Here is a 19,849-nt window from a genome sequence, read left to right as displayed (position 1 = left end):
CGGGTGCTACCATTTGCCGAGGTAGGCCACCTAGAAATGTGGGCAATGTTAGTGGCGGTCGAGAGGATCTAGAGATGCTACCATCGATCCGAGGCTCGGGCTCTGCTAGGACTTATGCCATACGCGCACGCGAGGATGCTTGCCTCTCCGGATGTCATTACGGTACTTTCACTCTTTTCAATACTAATGTGATTGCTTTGATTGACCTGGTTCTACTCATTCTTATATATGTAAAACCTTAGCATCCATAAGACTTTGCCTATTGAGTCTCTTGAGTTTGTAATTCGGTGTCAAACCCTTGGGTCATTACGTGCTTGTCAATAAAGTGTGCAAGAAAAGTCCCCTAGTGTTCCGAGGTTCTTGTTTTCCGCGGACTTGATGCTTTTGCCGTTCGATGAATTCGACGTTATTCTTGGTTTGGATTGGTTGACCATGCACGATGCGGTTGTAAATTGCAAAAGCAAGACTATCGATTTGAGGTGCGCGAATAACGAGATAATTCGGGTTGAGTCTACGGACTTAAAGGGTTGCCACCGTAATATCGCAATGTTGGCTCGGAAATATGTAAGAAAAGGGTGCGAAGCGTACCTTGCGTCGTGCTCGATGACAAGGAATCGAAAAAGAAACCCGAATCTGTGCGTGGTTTGTGAATACCGGATGTTTTCCTCAAGAATTGCGGGTTTACCACTTGCTCGAAATAGAATTTGGCATCGAATTGGTACCGGTACCACTCCAATTTCGATAGCTCCGTATCGTATGGCGCCAACGGAATTAAAGGAGTTGAAAGCTCGATTGCAAGAATTGGTGGATAGAGGTTTTGCTCGCCGAGTTTTTCGCCTTGGGTGCGCCGGTGTTGTTTGTGAAAAGAAGGATGGAACCATGCGGTACAGTGCATCGACTATCGTCGACTTAATAAAGCGACGATAAAGAACAAATATCCGTTACCACGTATCGATGACTTGTTCGATCAACTGAAGGAGCCTCGGTGTTCTCGAAAATAGATTTGAGATCGGGCTATTATCAATTGCGAATCCGAGATTCGGACGTGCCCAAGACCGCCTTGAGCGAGATATGGTCACTATGAGTTCCTAGTGATGCCGTTTGGGCTTACTAATGCCCTGCGGTATTTATGGATTTAATGAATCGGATCTTCGGACCATATTTGGATCGATTTGTAGTCGTGTTCATTGATGACATCTTGGTCTATTCAAGAAATGAGACCGAACATCTTTGAACACCGAGGTTAGTCTTTGCAAATTTTACGGATAAGCAATTATATGCTAAGTTCAGCAAGTGTGAGTTACGGTTAAGAGAGGTTAGCTTCTTGGGTCATGTGGTATCTCAGATCGGGTATTCGAGTCGACCGAATAAAATTTCAGCCATACTTAATTGGAAGCCTCAGAAATATTAATGAGGTTCGAGCTTTTTGGGGCTTGCTTGTTATTACCGACGATTTGTAAAGGTTTCTCAACGATAGCCACGCCGATGACGGCTACTCCAAAAGGATGTTAAGTTCGAATGGACGGAGAAATGTCGAAAAGTTTCGATCAACGAAAACTTATTTGACGGAGCCCCAATTCTAGTGCAACCCGAATCGGCAAAGAGTTTGTCATCTATAGTGGCGCCTCCTCCTTGGGTTAGGTTCCGTATTGATGCAAGAAGGTCGAGTTGTGGCCTATGCGTCGAGGCAATTAAAGCCACACGAGAAAATTATCCAACCCATGATCTCGAATTAGTCGCCATCGTATTCGCCTTAAAGATTTGGCGACATTACTTATTTGGTGAGAAGTGCCATGTGTACTCGGATCACAAAAGTCTCAAATATTTGATGACCCAAAGAGACTTAAATCTGCGACAAAGACGTTGGCTCGAGTTGTTAAAGGATTATGAGTGGTCATTGACTATCACCGGAAAGGCGAATGTGGTTGCGGATGCCTTGAGTCGTAAATCATTATTCACTTTACGACGACGAATGTGCACTTGTGCATTCGATCCGACGGTGTGTTAGTAGCTGAATTGAAAGCCAAACCACTATTGATGCATCAAATTCGAGAAGCTCGAAAGTCGACGACGAGTTGGTCGCAAAACGGGTGAGTGTGTTCGAACAAGGACTCGGAGTTTCAAATCGATGATGACGATTGTTTGAGGTTCAAAAGTCGTCTGTGTGTTCCAAATAATTGAACTCATTTCGATAATTCGAATGAAGCCCATTGTAGCCGAATGGCAATCCACCCGGAGTACGAAGATGTACAACGATTTGAAACATCGATTTTGGTGGCATGGTATGAAACGAGACATCTCCGACTTTGTTTGAGATGTTTAATATGTCAACAAGTGAAAGTGGAACATCAAGTGCCTTGAGATTACTTGACCAATCACGATACCCGAGTGGAAATGGGATCGAGTCACAATGGACTTTGTATCCGGACCGCCATTGTCGTGAGTAAGAAGGATGCGATTTGGGTCGTGGTAGATAGATTGACTAAGTCGGCTCACTTTGTCCCGTGACGTCACGGATTTTTCAATGGACAAATTAGCCGAATTGTACGTTCTCAGATTGTGAGATTGCACGGGTGCCTATTTCCATCGTGTCGGATAGAGATCCGAGATTTACCTCGCGATTTTGGAAAAAGTTGCAAGAAGCTTTGGGTACCAAGTTGCATTTCAGACCGCCTTTCACCCCCAAACCGATGGTCAATCCGGCGGATAATTCGGATACTTGAGGATATGTTGAGATGTTGCGTCCTCGAGTTTAGTGGTTCATGGGAGCGGTATTTGCCGTTGATTGAATTCGCTTACAACAACAACTTTCAATCAAGTATTAAGATGGCACCCTACGAGGCTTTGTACGGTCGTAAATGTCGTACACCATTGTTTTGGACCGAGCTCGGTGAAAGTAAGATTTTCGGGTGGATTTGATTAGAGATGCTGAGCAGAAAGTGAAAGTAATCCGTGAAAGTCGAAGATAGCCTCCGATCGTCGAGTCGTCGTGCGCGGATCTGAAGCGTAAGGACATCGAGTATCGGTGGGAGATAAAGTGTTTCTCAAGGTATCGCCTTGGAAAAAGATACTCGATTTGGCCGTAAGGGCAAGTTGAGCCGAGGTTCATTGGGCCATATGAGATATCCGAGCGAGTTGGTCCGATGGCATATCGTTTGATTTTGCCCCCGAACTCGAAAAGGTTCACGATGTCTTTCATGTTTCGATGCTTGACGCTATAGATCCGATCCATCGCACGTGATTAGTCCATCGGTTGAAATTCAAGCCAATATGAGTTATGAGGAAGAACCGATTCGTATCCTATCATGGGAAGTGAAAGAGTTGCGAAACAAGCGGGTTCCGCTAGTGAAGGTGTTATGGCTCAAGCACGGGATAGAAGAAGCTACTTGGGAAACCGAGAACTCTATGAAAGAGTGATACCCAACCCTATTTACGGTAAGATTTTGGGGACGAAAATTTCTTAAGTGGGGAGAGTTGTGACACCCAAAATTGACCCTAGTCGAATGTGGTTTCGGGACCACAAAACCGAGGCATAAAAATAATTTAAAATTTATTTTGATGCCTATAATATGTGTATGCTCATGTATGACAATTTTGATGATTGATTTAGTGTTATAAAGGTGAATTTCACTAGAAAGGACTTAGTAGTGAACTTTGAAAGTACGATAGGGAAATGTGTGATGACTAATTAAAGCATGCATGCAAAACAATGGACTTGCATGTCAAATTCCCCTTTTATAGGTGGTGGCGGCCATGACCAAGAAATATGGGCTAAACATGTCATGAAACATGTTTTGTTGGGCATTAGGGAGAAATAATAAACAAATAAGCATGGGTAAGAAAAGAATGAAAAAAAATGTGTGTGTGAGTGTGGTATCTCCCCATTGCCGTGAGTTGTAAAGGAAGAAAGAAAAAATTTGTTCATCCTTTCTTTGAGCCAAAACTAAGGGGAAGAAGAGATTTTTGCTTCATTTTATTTGTTTAGAAGAGATCTAGAAGGAGATTTGGCTAAACTTGCACCAAGATTAAGGTATGTATGAGGTTGTGTCATGAGATTCATGCATGTTTTAGTTGCCAACTTGATGTTCATGTTAGCCATGGTTCAAATCCTTGTTATGCCATGGAAGTGGTATTTGGTCAAAGTTGATATTGTGATAAAGCCATTGCATGCTAAGTGTGAAGCTTGATGATGATGCATGCAATGATGGATTGTCTACTCTTGAAATTTCTTTGTAGCCATCTTGAGTAAGACATTGAGTTTTCTTTTGTTTAACCATGATTGAAGTTGAAAGGGGCATGATTGTGATGTATTCGGCCATGATGCATTCATGAGCATGGTTCATGCTTCTTGCATGTTAGTTAAAATTTGTGTTTTGGATGGCTAGGGACACCTTGAAATTCGGCCATGCACATATATGTATATATATGTTTGCACATGATGTTTTGGTTATGAAGTAAGTGATGAATATGTTTGTTTAAAGAAGAAAATGTTGAAGAATGCTTGTGAAATTGCAAGTACATTCGCCTAGTACACATATGATGTGGAAATCTTGGAATTTATTGTTGAATTGGTGCAAGTATGACTAAGTATATTCGGCCTTAGGTAGCCTATTGATGGCCTTAGCTTTTCCTTGATGCTTGAATGAATTGTATTGAATTGCTTGATGTAGTATAAAATGTGCATGACCATTGTGTATTCAAGCTAAAGGGTGGCCATATGACCATTTAAACTCCTTGTCATATTCGCCATAAGCTAGCATAATGAGGTTTTAATAAATTGAATTTGTTTGAATTAGCTCAAGAGCTTAGAGGGCCACAATTGGACAAGGGAAGGAAAAGTGATCGAATAGCCGTAAAAGTCGTTCGACAACATCCGAGGTAAGTCCTCAAGAAGTGACCCTACTTGAATTATGTGAAATGAAATATGGATGTGTAATGATTATCGATTTATGTGTGTATGAGTATTTGAATGATACCCGGGCTAAGTCCCGGGCGATTATGCTAGTGATTACCTTTGTGTTTGAGCCTTAGTAACGAAAATGAAACATGAATGTCTAATGATTATTGATGTATGTGTGCATGAGCAATTGAATGATATCCGGCTAAGTCCCAAGACATTTATGCTGGAAATTATATCCGGGTTAAGACCAAGGCAATTGTGCTAGTGGCTACATCCGGCTAAGACCAAGGCATTCGTGCGAGTCGTTCTATCCGGCTAAGACCAAGGCATTCGTGCGTGTGGTTATATCCGGTTGTATTCAAGAAGCTTGGGCTGGAGGTGAGTGTTGGCTGCTGTAATAAATTCCATTAGTACGCTCGAAAAGCCCAAAGAATAAGGTATGATTATATGTGCATTGGAAAAGTCGACATGCTTGAGCAACATTCGCTCAATCGACTAACAATTTCAGCTATTGAATTGGTTGATACCGTGAAAGTATATAATGATGAAGTGTGAAGTAAGAATGATTATGTGAATGTGTATTAATGAAATGATGCATTTGGCTATGTGAATGTATTGCTTTAATTAAAGCTGATTTTATTCCTTGAGACTTACTAAGCATAAAAATGCTTACCCGTAGCTTTGGCTCTCTGTTTTATAGATTTTGCTCGATAGCAATCGGATTCGGGATCATTAAAGTCAAAGTCATCTACACTATCAAAGCCTCCATTTTGGTATAATTTTGGTTGAACTTTGAAATGGCATGTATAGGACTACCCTTGTCGGTTCAATTGTGTTGTGATGTATATGTGTACGGCCATGCGAAAATGGCTCGTAAAAGTGAAGTACTGAACTTAGACTATTTGCGGTTTGTATATATATATATATATGGTGTCATGATGTGATTATGGATTGGAAATGGGAGTGTTGGTCACATGATCAGCCATTGGTATGGTTAAAATGATCATATGTGAACCTATGTATGGCAAGACTAGTTGGTTCATGGAGACTACAAAATAGGTAAGACCTACCTTAAAACAGATGCTGCCAGCTGCAGTGACGTGAATGTGAAAAATCACCAAAATTTGTAGGAATGGTATTAAATAGTGAATAAGCTATGTAAATGAACCTTGATGAGTCTACTTTCATATGGAAGAAACGAAACGGTCATAGGAGTCACATGTTAAGAGATATTAAAGCTTTCGTGAGACAGGGCCAGAACGGTTTCTGGGTCCCCTGTCGCAACTTTAAAAATTTACTATAAATTATCCAGAAATAATTAGGAGGCATGCCTTATATTTTCAGATTCCATTTTGAGTCTAGTTTCATTAGAAACAAACGGAACCAGTATTAAAGCCCTGTACAGAGAGATATTCAAGTTGTAACGCGCGGAGGTCAGAGCAGTCGATCCCTGTAACATGGGTGACTTTAACTAATAAACTGTACCAATTGGCCCGACCAAAAATTCTAGAAATAAATCCATGGATGGATATATGAGTCTAAATTCAGGGAAAATTTACGAAACCAGTTTCTGAGTTTTGAAACTTGAGATATGATTTTTAAGGCGACGGTGACGCAGTTTTCCAGCCTGACTGGAAATGTCAATTGGTGGGCGAAATATGTGGATTTGGCTTGTTAACCCCTCGTGTCCGACACCGGCGATGGTCTCGGGTTCGGGGTGTTACATGAGTGGCATGTATAGGGACCTAGTTCTATGACATGTGTTATTATGATTTGGCTAAATGTATTAGCCTATATCAATCTATTGTATATGACCATAAGAGGTGGCTCATATTGATTATCGTTTGCAAGTCTAGCTAATCATGTTACGTTTTAATGCATATGATATGATGATATGAATATGTTTGTTTGCCATGCATGGTTGGTAATATGTCATGTGTGTTGAATGCATGTTTTATGACCAATCGAGGTGGTCATGACCATGAATTAAACGTGTAATATGGTAATAAGATGATAATGCCTTGAACATGGATGTTTGATGTATAAGTTAGTAACCATAGTTTAATGGTATAAGTGACTTGTAACACCCCTATCCCGTAACCGTTGCCGGAATAAGTAAGGGGCATTACCGGACTTGTAACTCATGACAGAACGGTAAAACTTTTTTTTTAGATCATTCATTTGGATAAACACTAAACACAGCCAGGGATAAAATGTAAACTTCTATAAGTAAACATTCAAAAGATGCCATTTTCATATGGCTTATATACAATAGTCAAAATATCATTCTACCATATTATCTATCCTATACATGCCATAAGCTAAGTCTAATTACATAGTTGCCGTAATGGTAAATAGTGTGACGAAGTGCTGATGATCCCCGAACTGGTAGTCAGAATCCACAACCTATAAACCAAAACATGATCGAACAGAGTAAGCTTTTGTAAGCTTAGTAAGTTTTAAGCAAAACAAAGTGTTCTCATTCACTATTATTGGTCATTCATTTCAACTGTTCGATGAAGTTAATCTAGAGCTTCATCTCGAACTATAATATCAATAAACGCATCACTTGGCTGTCACATATATACTTTTGAATAATAATGACCTAGATGGTCAAATATTTCCAAAGCACATTCTTCATCAATTTTCAACTTTCAATAATCCTTTCCACTTGTTCATAATCACATCCATATTTTAAGTATTTCAACATGACAAGTACTAAATTACCGTAGGCACATAAAGAACCAAACATATTCCTTATCACATATCGTAAGCTTACAAAACATAATCCTTACCTTGTCTTGGCACATCTAGTTGAACCCAACCCATACTCAAATCATAAGGCTTTTGGGCGAATATGCACTAATACATAAGAATATTTCATCACATACTTCATTATACAAGCATACCATTACCAATTAGATCATTCTCCTATTTGGAGTTATAATATTAATCACATTTACCTACCTCTTTGATACTGATAATTCACCTCGAAATCACTCCACCGATGAGTAAGTAATACGTACCTGAACATCTTAAATACATAATACTTATTTGATGGTAACTTATTGCAGATACTCAATATCAAAGTCTTACTTGAATCCTAGCATTTAGCCGTCGGGTCTTTAAAGCTCGGATATAGTACGAGCACGAAGCCTATGGACATTAATCAGGATAATATTCTCGCATAAAGCCTGCGGGGTTTTAACCCGGATATAGTACTGACACAAATGCCCTTCGGGACTTATCATATTTATACACTTTCACATCCATCACATTGGCCATTCGGCCTTATCACATATATACACCTTCACATCCATCACATCGGCCATTAGGTCTTATCTCATATATACACTTTCACATTCATCACATTGGCCATTCGGCCTTATCACATATATACACTTTCACATTCATCACGTTGGCCACTCGGCCTTATCACATATATACACTTTCACATTCATCACATTGGCCATTCAGCCTTATCACATATATACACTTTCACATTCATCACATCGGCCATTAGGCCTTATCACATATACACACTTTCACATTCATCACGTTGGCCACCCGGCCTTATCACATATATACACTTTCACATTCATCACATTGGCCATTCGGCCTTATCACATATATACACTTTCACATTCATCACATTGGCCACTCGGCCTTATCACATATATACACTTTCACATTCATCACATCGGCCATTAGGCCTTATCACATATACACACTTTCACATTCATCACGTTGGCCACTCGGCCTTATCACATATATACACTTTCACATTCATCACATTGGCCATTCGGCCTTATCACATATACATATCTTGTACATCAATTTCATCATAACAAAATTGACTAGGTATACTAGTCATTTATGGCTTACAGCTTCACTTTAATACGGATTTGGTACTTTGATTACCAATATTTAATCGATAGCTTATAAGCAACTCAAATAGTTTTATTAATGTTTACAACATAATCACAAATTCAGCACAAGCTGTTTTTCCTGAGCAACAGTCATTAAATTATTCGTAAATGGAGCTACGAAATTCCAAATGAAGTACCGTTAATTTTCCCTGAAAATAGACTCATACATATTTTATCCAACAAATTTTCAGAATTTTTGGTTTGGCCAATCAATGCCAGATTTTTCTTAAAGTTTCCCCTATTTCACCGTTTGACTATGCTGACCACTCTTCACTACTGAATCAAATTTATCATTGTAAAAATTAAAATATGTTCTAGTTTATTTCATTTGAAACTAGACTCACTAAGGCATCTAGAATATAAATTTTGTCTTTTAAAAATTTTTGTACAATTTATAATGATTTTCTAAAAACAGAACAGAGGATTACAGTGTCATTCTGCACTGTCTCACACAACTTTAAATATCTCATTATCGGAAATTCCTTTGCTTACACGGTTTCTTTTATAAGAAACTAGACTCATTAAGCTTTAATTTCATGTTTCATTCAGCCTCTAATTCAAGTCCATAAATTTATGGTGATTTTCTAAAGTCACGTTACTGCTGCTGTCCTAAGCAGACTATTTCAATTTACACTTAAATTCCCAAGCTCAAACACTTAAGAACTTACCATTTGAGCTTAGAACATATCATGGCCACATCATATCTTATTAAATCAACTCATCATGTCCTATTATGATTGAATTTACTCAACGTTTAATCACTTAAAACTTACCTCGGAAGTGGTCGACGACTAGATATCCACGGCTATTCTTTTACTTTCTCTTTATCCAAAATTGCCCCTCTATGCTCTTGAGCTTAATTAACAAAATTTAAACTATTTTAATCACCTTGTTATATCATTAAAAACAACAAGGTAAATCTTCTCAATGAAACTCATACATAAGGCAACACCTCGATACATCTGCACACATTCGGTATTTCATAAAACCATCCCAAATACATTTTCCTAGGTATCACCATGTAAACTTATATACATATACTAGTTATGTGGTCAATTTTTCCGATGACCTATGCATATAACTAATTACACCTTTAATAATATTCACAAAGCCGATTATCCACATGACTACCTTAGCATATTATTAGTTAGCTTCTTATCCAAATTTGCCATAAAGAAAATTAACTCATATCCCCTCAAGTGCATAAGCAATTGCATCCAAAGGACACTTTAAATGCATGTTATGAAAGTAACCGAATGCACATATATTTATACCAGGACATCATATACTTCAAAACCAACTATCAAGGCATAAAGCCGAACCTTCAAAATCAATTATCAATACACGTTCAAACATGCCCTCCTACAAATATACAAGTTCTCCCTTGGTTAAACTAAATCATGCTTTAAGGTTTAATGTTCATCTTTAACACAATTACCACACTTCAAACTAAATTTTCAGCTTCATATATCCCACACCAGATTTTTTTTTTCCATGCTCAATTTCCATGGCCGAATGAAATTATGCCCTAATTCATGAACTTAAACAACATTGGCCAACTTTCCAAGCTCATTTGAGCCATCAAGCACATTTAGTTTGTTCATACTCAACTAGAATCAATTATCCTCCCAAAATCATCAAACATACAAAACATACCCCATTAAGCTCATGACCGATTGCTACATGCTTCATGAACACAAAAATTTTCACATGGGTCTTGTTGCAAGCTTCAAAACCAACCGAAATTCACAACTTTTCAAAGAAAATAACATGAACCTTACCTTATTTGAAGCCTTCTTTTGCCGAATGCCCTAAGCTCAAAGGTTTCTATTTTCTTTCTCAACTCACGGCAAGAAGAAGAAGAAAAATGGCCTTGTTATTTTCACCTCAAACATGTTTTATTCATTTATTTCATTAACTTTTATTATTTTATTTTATGAAACCATTTTATTTAATATAAACAAATATATTATTAACATTATTTACTAACATACAAAGCACAAAATGCCAAAATGTGTCATTCATGCCCATCATTGCCGTCCACTACCAAGAAAAGGAATGTTTGACATGCAAGTCCCTCATGCTTCAAACCATGCAATTTTTAGCCACTTCCAATTAACCTATGACATTTTCAAGATTTCTCACATAAGCCCCTTTTTATTTATTTCACATCCATATGACAAAATTTAAAGCATGAAATTTTCACACATACTTATTCATAAATATTAAGCATAGAATATAACAATCAATTATTTTTGTGACTCGGTTTTTGTGGTCCCAAAACCACTTTCCGACTAGGGTCAAATTAGGGGTGTCACATGACTAATGAGATGACAAGGTCAAATGAATGTGTAATAATGTGGCTAGACTAGTTTATCATGAGTAGGTGAAACATATGTATAATGACGAGCTAATGTTGAATGTGTCTTATAAAGGTGTTTAATCACTAAAATGATGCCATGAGTTGTGAGTTTGATGTGTACAAGGTTGTAAGGGTTTATGGAAAACATGAAGGCTTGGAAAATAGCCTAAGTACTAGTCACACGAGTAGAGACACGGCCATGTGTCTCAATCGTGTGGAGGACACGGCCTAGCACACGAGCATGTGGCTTGGCCGTGTAGTTCAATTTGTTTTGCTGATGTGATAAACAGAGAGTTGCATGGCCTGAGGACACGGGCATGTTGGAGACACACGGGCGTGTCCCTGTGTCTACACGGACGTGTGACCCTGTTTCAGGAAATTTTTTCTAAGTTTCCCCAAAATTTTTTAAAGTTCTTGATTTAGTCCCAGATCGCCTTTAATGCATGTTTAGAGCCTCGGTAGCTCGTGTAAGGGACATTACGCATGTGATTGAATGTTTTTAATTTAAATGAAATTTTATGGCCCGGTTTTGCATGTTTGTGAATGTTTAAGTCCGATAACGCTTCAAACCCTGTCCTAATGTCGGATACGGGTAAGGGGTGTTACTGTCCAGGGTGCCATACGAGTTGGCACCAAACATGAACCTATATCGCATCCCAAAAGGTCACATGAATACGCACCAATATGGATATTCGGGAGAGGGATAGTTAAAAAACGTTATGCGGGTACCATAGAAACTCAGGGCATACGAAGGTAACATGTTCTGCGCTGAGGGGGTTGGGGCCTCAACGTCGCTAACATTCTTTTTTTTTCGAGGATATAAAATTGATTACAATGCTTCCATTATTTTGGTGTCGCAAATTTGTTCTTTCTTTTTAACTTACGTATAACTTACGTTAAAATGTAACAAAGACAAATATGAGTTACAACCAAAATTTATCATTTCTTTATTGATGTTATCTAGATTTATATTGAAATAGATAAATAAAAAATACATCATCGGCATCGTCAAGTTGAATGTGTATTGCAGGGCGGTGGCATACAGGTGTGAGCAGGATTTCTGTGTAGAACTAGTACTACCAGCTCATCCATTTGATCGTCACCGTCATCTTCATCTTCTTCGTCTTCACCTCCACTCTTGTGCTCATTTTCGTCTCCACCATTGTATTTGTCTTCATCTCCATCTCCATCTTCTTTCTTAGTGCTCAAGTGCAGTGCTGTCCTAGCCTCCCATTATGTATCCTCCACTCCATGATAATATGGTTGCATCGATGACTGACCTCGATAAACTAATGATGCGGTAGGTGTTTGTGACACTATCAATGCATATGTGTATGGTGTCACAAAACTTGGATACATCGATATTGACCTGGGCATCAACACTGGCATCGATGACTAGACTAGTGTTGACATCGGTGACGGTACATGTATCGGCATCTAGCTCAACATTTGTGTCGGCATCAATGTCAGCATGAGAGTGTAGAATGTGAGGGACATTGGTGCTTCAAAATATGTACCTGTGGGAGGGGTAGAAAAAGGGATATGTTGTGGTGTGTAGTGTGGTAATTGTAGAAAAAACACAAGGTTAGTAAAATGACCATGAATAAGTGGAGTGAATTGATCGGGATATGGCGTAGACATAGGCGACACTTGTTCAGTCGGAATCGATGACAAACCTATCGTGCGATTACGTCCAGACCTAAGCTACTATGGCAGTCTTCATTGCCTCTTTTGATGAAGTTACCTACTCTTCGCTACCACCGATAATAGATACATCTTGTTGGTGACTCTAAACCACATCATGTACTCCAAAAAATTGTCGTATCCAATGAGAAAAATTGTTTGCAAATGGGTAAGAATTTCACCCTACGATCTCAAACATCAATGTACTTCTTGTGAATGTCTCACTAATTCTCGTCATTCTTCCCCCGCAAGTCCAATTGTGTAGTGCTTCCGTGTCCTACATACTCTGATTGGCCAAATATTTCAATAGGACGCATTCTATGATATGGGGTTTGATGAATGACATCCATTCAAACTGCAATGCACAATTGTAAATTCCATTATGCACGAAATTTTATTTTACAAATCATTGCATAATCATTATAGGTTAGAAAGAATAACTAACTAACCTCGGCTTCCGAGCATTGATTTAAGAACAACCTGATATCTTTGAGCTGTTCGGGTCGTCCCAGGTAACTCGGCCCATGATTCCACTTGTACAAGCAATATGTTAGTTCGAACATATAATACCTTATCACCAATGGGAACATAAGTGGGTTGTTCACTTAGGGACGTAAAAATGGTAGTCGTCACCAAACCAACCATTGTAGCATGAGTAGGCATGAGTAGGCAACCACTAATTGACATCTTATTTGATTCTGTCGCCCAACACAACTCTCGATACAACATGGCCAACATAGTTAATCCCCAACTCAGTCGCTTGTATTCTCTAAAGTTGGCTAGGTGTAGTAGCCACCTTATGTGTACCAATTTTGAGATTTATCGGACTTTAAAATACTCCCGATTAACCTTAGGATGAATGCTCGGGTGTATTGTTCTTTGACAACGTCGGTCACGTTTGGAGGAAGCTCTTTGAAATTGGTTTCCAATCACTTCATCTCTATCCGACCACCTTGAAACTTGTTCAGGACCTCCCAAAAATACCTCGCAAAGGTCCTCTTTACCGAAACAACCGTTGACTTCATGACGGTTGGCCCATCACTGGGTAAATCGAGTTATAAAGCTACGTCCTCGAGTGTGATTGTACACTCATCGCATGAAAGATAAAAAGTGTGTGTTTAGAGCCTTCATCTTTCCACCAACACGCTAATGAGTGTAGGATCGAGTTTGCAGCCCCCGAGCATACGAGACGTATGCAAGAATCTCGCGTCTTGCAAGTAACACAAATTTCAATGTTTGGGCCCTTTGACAAGTTGTCCCCTCCAAAACACGATCAACTGTCTATTTATATAGAAAAAAATTAATTTAAAATATTTTAAAAAATAAAAAAACTTTAAATTTAACTTAATTAAAAATATCTTACCATTATCGCTTGAGCGGTGAAAATGTGCTTGTCAAAATGAATCAAAGAGGTGGTCATTCGTAAAAATTTAATCGGAACAAATAAAATACGAAATCATTAAAAATAATAATATTTTTAAACAAGCATATAAAAAAGTTTAGAACAAAACTTGAGAAAGTTGAGAGATTAAAAATAGATGGATTTGAGTGAAAAATAAATAAAATTGCATGGTATTTATAGAAAAAAAGAGATTGACCATTGGGGCTGTTTAAATTTTTTTACCGTTACCCGCCAACATTCAAAAAGTCATTGAAATTAACCGTTAGAGGAAAGTGCGCCTAGTTAGACACATTTTTCCTTTCCCTACAAAAATGATTTATTGCTCTAAATTAAAAAAAAAAACTGACATATTTAATTAATTTACCCTCCAAAATATATCATCCATTGATGTTAAGGTTTAGTAATGAAGGGATTTGACCCACACTTCCGTATTCAAAGGAATGACTTTTACTATGAAATGGATTGTAATTTCATAACGTATAGTTAATAAAATTACATTAAATAACATCCCGCCGAAACATAGCGATGAAGAAGATAAATAAAGATACAATGAAAAAAAAAACAATCATTATTTGTGACCAAAAAAAACTATCATTATTTCTTTAACTGTAGCTAATGGGGTATTTCAACTTTGCTTTGCCAATGATCAGTGTTCAAGTTAAAAAGCACATTCCAAGATTTCATTCTATGGCGTCTGCATCTTTTTGAAAATTTTCTAAGCTGCTTTGCCATTTGGTACAGGTCCAATCGGGTTGAGCTCATCCCAGGCTTCAATCCATGTGACCATGGCATCAGCCAGCTTGTCAAAGTAGGGATCAACTTTGCTAAGCTTTTCCTTCACCTGTTTTGCCAGTTCAATATAGCACTTTGGAACAGTGGTGCAGTCTTTTGGAAGGACAGCTTGTTGGAAGAATGGGATGATCTCTTCCTGCCAATAAATACCCTTGTACTCTTTCCTTAGGTTTACAAATGGGTTGCTTGCTTTGCTGTGAAAGATGTAAGGTAGACCTGTTTTGACTCCCAATCCCAAATGGTCACATATCACCTAAACAATCATCGAACCAGTGAGGCCATTGAGATTTCTTTCGGATTCTGAAATACATTGTAAGGAGAAGAAAGTAAATTGTGATACAAAAACGTACCTTGGTGCACCAGCCAGCCCACATGTCGTCGTAACGTCCAATTGGCTGCCCATCGCCCATGAGTCCAAAGTACATGGCAGGGCCAATCAGCTCACGGTTGAAAGCCAAATTCATACCACACATGGGGAACAAGGTGCCCTTTGGAATTGTAAGAACCGCATCCACATACCTGATTTATAATGAGCATTATCAATCAATTAATCACTAATGACTCGAAGATAATCTTCGGAACATTTTGACAAAAACAGATCATACATACCTAGTGTTCCTCTCAAGAGGCTTCACCAGTTGGGTTGGAGCATCATAATCCGGGATGTTTAGCCAAAGTCCATGAGAAGCAGCAGTTGGAACGCCCTCGCGAAGACTAAATGGGTATCCACGGACAAAATCTGCACCCTCTCGGAAAGGGTCATACAAGGTGTTGAAGAAGAAGGGAGTGGATGGTGATAGCAGATTCTTGATGTGCTGCTCAAGTGCATTGATCGCTTTGCCAGATGGGTCCTTAGCAACCTGATCATAAACAAAAAAGGATCCATGGTTTGGTCAGGGTTGTCAATATTCTTATATTCTGAAAGAGACAAACGAGCCCCCAATCATACATTGAACCCATATTGTTAAAACTAATAGATGAAGTACAAAAGCGATTCCTCACATAATCATCACTCAGAATATAAATCAACTATACAGATCTGAACCTGTAGATTTAGCAGGAATATACAATAACACAAACAGATACAATCATCCAAGATTTTTGAATCTCATATCTGTAGATTCCAGTCCAACCAATTACTTATCAATTGAAAGGTATATTTCCATGATTAGGCAGGTACAAAGCTGCTAGAGATGCATAGCATGTGAAAGTAATTTGAATTCTATAACCAACTGCAAAAAATAAATAAATAAAGTAAAAAGAAGCTAATAAAAGAAAAACTGACTCTCCACACTGCAATATAAACAACATAATAATAGGAAAAGAAATGCATAAATCATCTCAGACTCTGAAGATCTGGCAAGCATATCAGACAATGCAGAACTCAAATCCAGATTCGGGAAGGAATTGTAATATATAAATTGATTGCGCTATAAATTACTGTAGTATTTGAAATTGAATTTCAACTATGTAGATTGCATGATCTGAAAGGCTTTCAAAGTAAATCTGAAGCAAGCAGAATTCGATTTCTCATTTGCTACGAATATGTCAACATAAATTGAGGGGGAAAGAGGAGATTAAACCAAACTACCAAAGTGTCCAAGTCTCCCATCAAAACAATCAAAGGATTCAACTTTTGACCATAATAACAAAAACCAAGGTACTAAAACATCACAGGAATTCAATTTAAATCAAGAAAAAAAATAAAAGCACTCAAATTTCCAAACAATACAATGTAAAGATCCAAAATTTGACTAAAATAAGGAAACCCCAGATTCTGAAACACCACAATAAAATTGAAAAAACAAAAAGAAACTTACAAAGCAGTCGTCGTCAATGGTGAAGATATACTTCTTCTTGGATACCATGTAACCAAAGCAACGACAAGCAGAGTCCTTGAAGGAAATGCAAGAAGCCTTAGGACCGAGGATCCTGTTAATATCGTTCCTGTTGTAAAGCTCATAGTCAAAGCCCTCAGGGACCTTGATGGTCTTTGAAGGATCACCATCTTGAACAATGATGAGATGGTAAGGCTGAAAGAATGGCCTCCACATCTCAAGAAAGTCCAAGTTCCTTATGGTTGGTATAACAATGTCGAGCTCATCTTTCAGCAGAGCCACTGCTGGTGCTGCTGCTTGTGTTGCTGTTGCAGGCTCTGCCATTTTCACCGCAAAAAGGAGAAACGATAAAAGGAAAAGTGAAAAAAGCAGAGGTTTTTTCTTTCGCAGTTATTTTGAGGATTGATTGAGAGGAAGAGAGCTTGTTTGCGAATATATGGAGAGGGAGACTGAAGAGTCACGTGAGAAACGAGTGAGGCGGCACGATTGGAGGGAGATACAAAGGAGAGAGACGAGGGATCGTGTTTTGATTTTATTTTTTTTATATAGACAGTATTGGGTTAGAATGGGTTATACGATTTGTGCATAAATTATCGCTCGGAATTGATGGACGGTAAAAGAATTTTAAATAAATAAATATGACACATGTCACAATTTAATTGAGTATCTGTTTTTAAATAATGAAAGTTTATAGTTTGAAAAAATATATTTAAATAGTTAAACAAATAATTTCTTTTAAGAGTTTATCATTCAATTAAACCTTAATTTATTAGTATCATTTTCATATTATTTTTTTACATAATATTGTATTATGTTTTATTTTAATATTTTTGGGTTATAATGATATTTAGAGTCAAAGGTGAGTTTGGATGGACGGTGGGGTATGATACAGTGTGTTTAGCTTATTTTTTGTCTCATATTATAATATCTAATTTCACCATTATAGCTATTTTTTACCCTAACTGTAACTAAATCTACCGTCTATCTAAACTCACCCTAAATTTGTAGAGTTCTATATTTTGGTTCAATTCAGATAATCACTTGGGTTCAATGAAAAAGAAAGGTAAATCACATTTAAGGTCATTAACTATAAGTAAGTTTATATTTTAGTTACTCATCTAAAATTTTTATTTAAGTCATTGAATTGTTAATTTTTTTTAAAAAAAGGGTCTTATTAGGGAACTGCAAGCGATGATTTAATGATCAATACGGTGGATTAGTAACTACCGAGAGTCGAAGTACAAAACTTAGATCTAAGTTAATTTGCCAATTAATATCGAAGATCGAAGAAAAAAGTAATTTTCAGTTTCAGTTTATAAATTCCTAACATTTAAAGATATTTTATGAAAGAAAAACTAAAATATAAAAGAAAAGGAGAATATAAACTTTCGGTTAACACAACAATACGACTAGAAAATACCATACAAAATTTAGAATTCGTTTCTTCGAATTCCATAAACTCTAGCGTATTAACTTAAACCGAACATATGAAATTTTTTAATCCCACTTGTGTATCCTAATTTTAACATCATAATAGTAAACAGCAATAATTATTTAATTTACTGAAATTGTGTTTAAAATTTAGAATTAAATCTCACCTTGATAAAAATTTTAATAATAAAAAAGGAAAAAAAAAGAGAATGGGTTTAGCTATTTTTTTAATTTGATTTAATTATTGAACGATTCACCCATAATAAACTTAATTATTAGATGGAATAAAGAAAGAAATAAATTCCGTTTCAATCAAGTCCTAGATCAAAATTTTCATACGTTAGAAAGAAGTGAGTTTTTGTGGAAATGAAAAACTGAAACCGTAAATCAATTTAAATTTAATCAAAAACTTCAAACCATCTAAAATTAACTCGATTTTAAAATCATATAAAAAGACTGAAATATATAAAATCATAACTCATATAGTATGGGTCAGTATTAAAAAGGAGATGGGAAAGTGAGTTTTCATCGTTTTTCTTTTACGCCAACTTAAGTTTTCACATGGATGACATGATGTCTACTTATGAAACACACTTTTTCTTTTCCTTTTATGTTTCCAATTTCTTTTCTATTATTATTATTATTATTGAGTTTATGGATTTGGAATTTTTCAATTGTTAATATTATAAGAAAAATAATAAAGTATATTATTTTTGCCAAAATTTAAATCTTAACAATAATATTGTTAAGAAGAGATAATCATAAATCTCGAATGTGAATTGTAAAATAAATTTGTACATTATAATATTATTTTTATTAAATAATATCTTTTATTTTAAAATATCATACCCAATAATTTAATAGTTATTAATAATTAAAATTAAAATTTAGAAAATGAGTAGATTTTGGAAAACAAAAGTAACGTTTTTGCTTTTTACTAATCAAACGTTTTTCATTTTAATTTCACGTGACATTGTTTACAAACCTCAAATGAATAATACTTAGAAAATAAAAACAATATATGCATGTCAACCTACCATACAGATGTAAATTGTTTAATAATTAAAATAACTTATATGAATTTTTATACTGCAAACTGGGTACACAAACTTTTACTCTATTGCCAATTTAGATATCAATTCTTAACTCCTCTAAAAACACATAATATTTTTAATTGAATAAAAATATTTAAAATTAATATTAAATTAAAGATAAATATATCGTCTCCCTCTTTCCATCTTCATCTTCTTTATAAATAATTTTTTACAAAATTTTGAAATAAACTCTTCTTCAAATTTCTTCCATTAAAACAAACCCTATTTTTAGAATTAAAATAAGACATAATATTAAATTTAACCCTTAAATTTTATATTTTTTTGTCAATTTGGTCATTATTCTTTCTTTTTTTCTTTTTTTTTTGAGTTAAATTTGACATCAACCTTTAAAAAGAGTCAAATTAATTTTTAACAAAAATACTAACTAAAACATCAAATTTTAAACATTTCAACCCAC

At 36.5% G+C, this 19,849-nt stretch overlaps 1 protein-coding gene and 1 long non-coding RNA gene across 2 annotated transcripts; both read right to left on the bottom strand.

Moving 5' to 3' along the window:
* Positions 1–7,132: 7,132 nt before the first annotated feature.
* On the bottom strand, positions 7,133–10,704 carry LOC128295336 (uncharacterized). Its single transcript, XR_008285700.1, has 2 exons — positions 10,611–10,704; positions 7,133–7,306 (listed from the first exon to the last, which is right to left on the bottom strand). It is a non-coding gene; the product is annotated as an uncharacterized LOC128295336 (long non-coding RNA).
* A 4,017-nt stretch (positions 10,705–14,721) lies between these two features.
* On the bottom strand, positions 14,722–17,484 carry LOC108467498 (UDP-arabinopyranose mutase 1-like). The gene is made up of 4 exons (XM_017768132.2): positions 16,889–17,484; positions 15,678–15,928; positions 15,419–15,587; positions 14,722–15,321 (listed from the first exon to the last, which is right to left on the bottom strand). Exons 1-4 carry the CDS (start codon positions 17,228–17,230, stop codon positions 14,992–14,994), a joined length of 1,092 nt encoding a protein of 363 aa, XP_017623621.1. The 5' UTR covers positions 17,231–17,484; the 3' UTR covers positions 14,722–14,991.
* Between the last annotated feature and the right edge of the window lie 2,365 nt (positions 17,485–19,849).

This window comes from Gossypium arboreum, chromosome 7 (assembly GCF_025698485.1).
Source record: "Gossypium arboreum isolate Shixiya-1 chromosome 7, ASM2569848v2, whole genome shotgun sequence".
NCBI classification, from domain to species: Eukaryota; Viridiplantae; Streptophyta; class Magnoliopsida; order Malvales; family Malvaceae; genus Gossypium; species Gossypium arboreum.
Note: the sequence above shows the minus strand (reverse complement) of the source record. Positions and strands in the feature narration are given on the sequence as shown.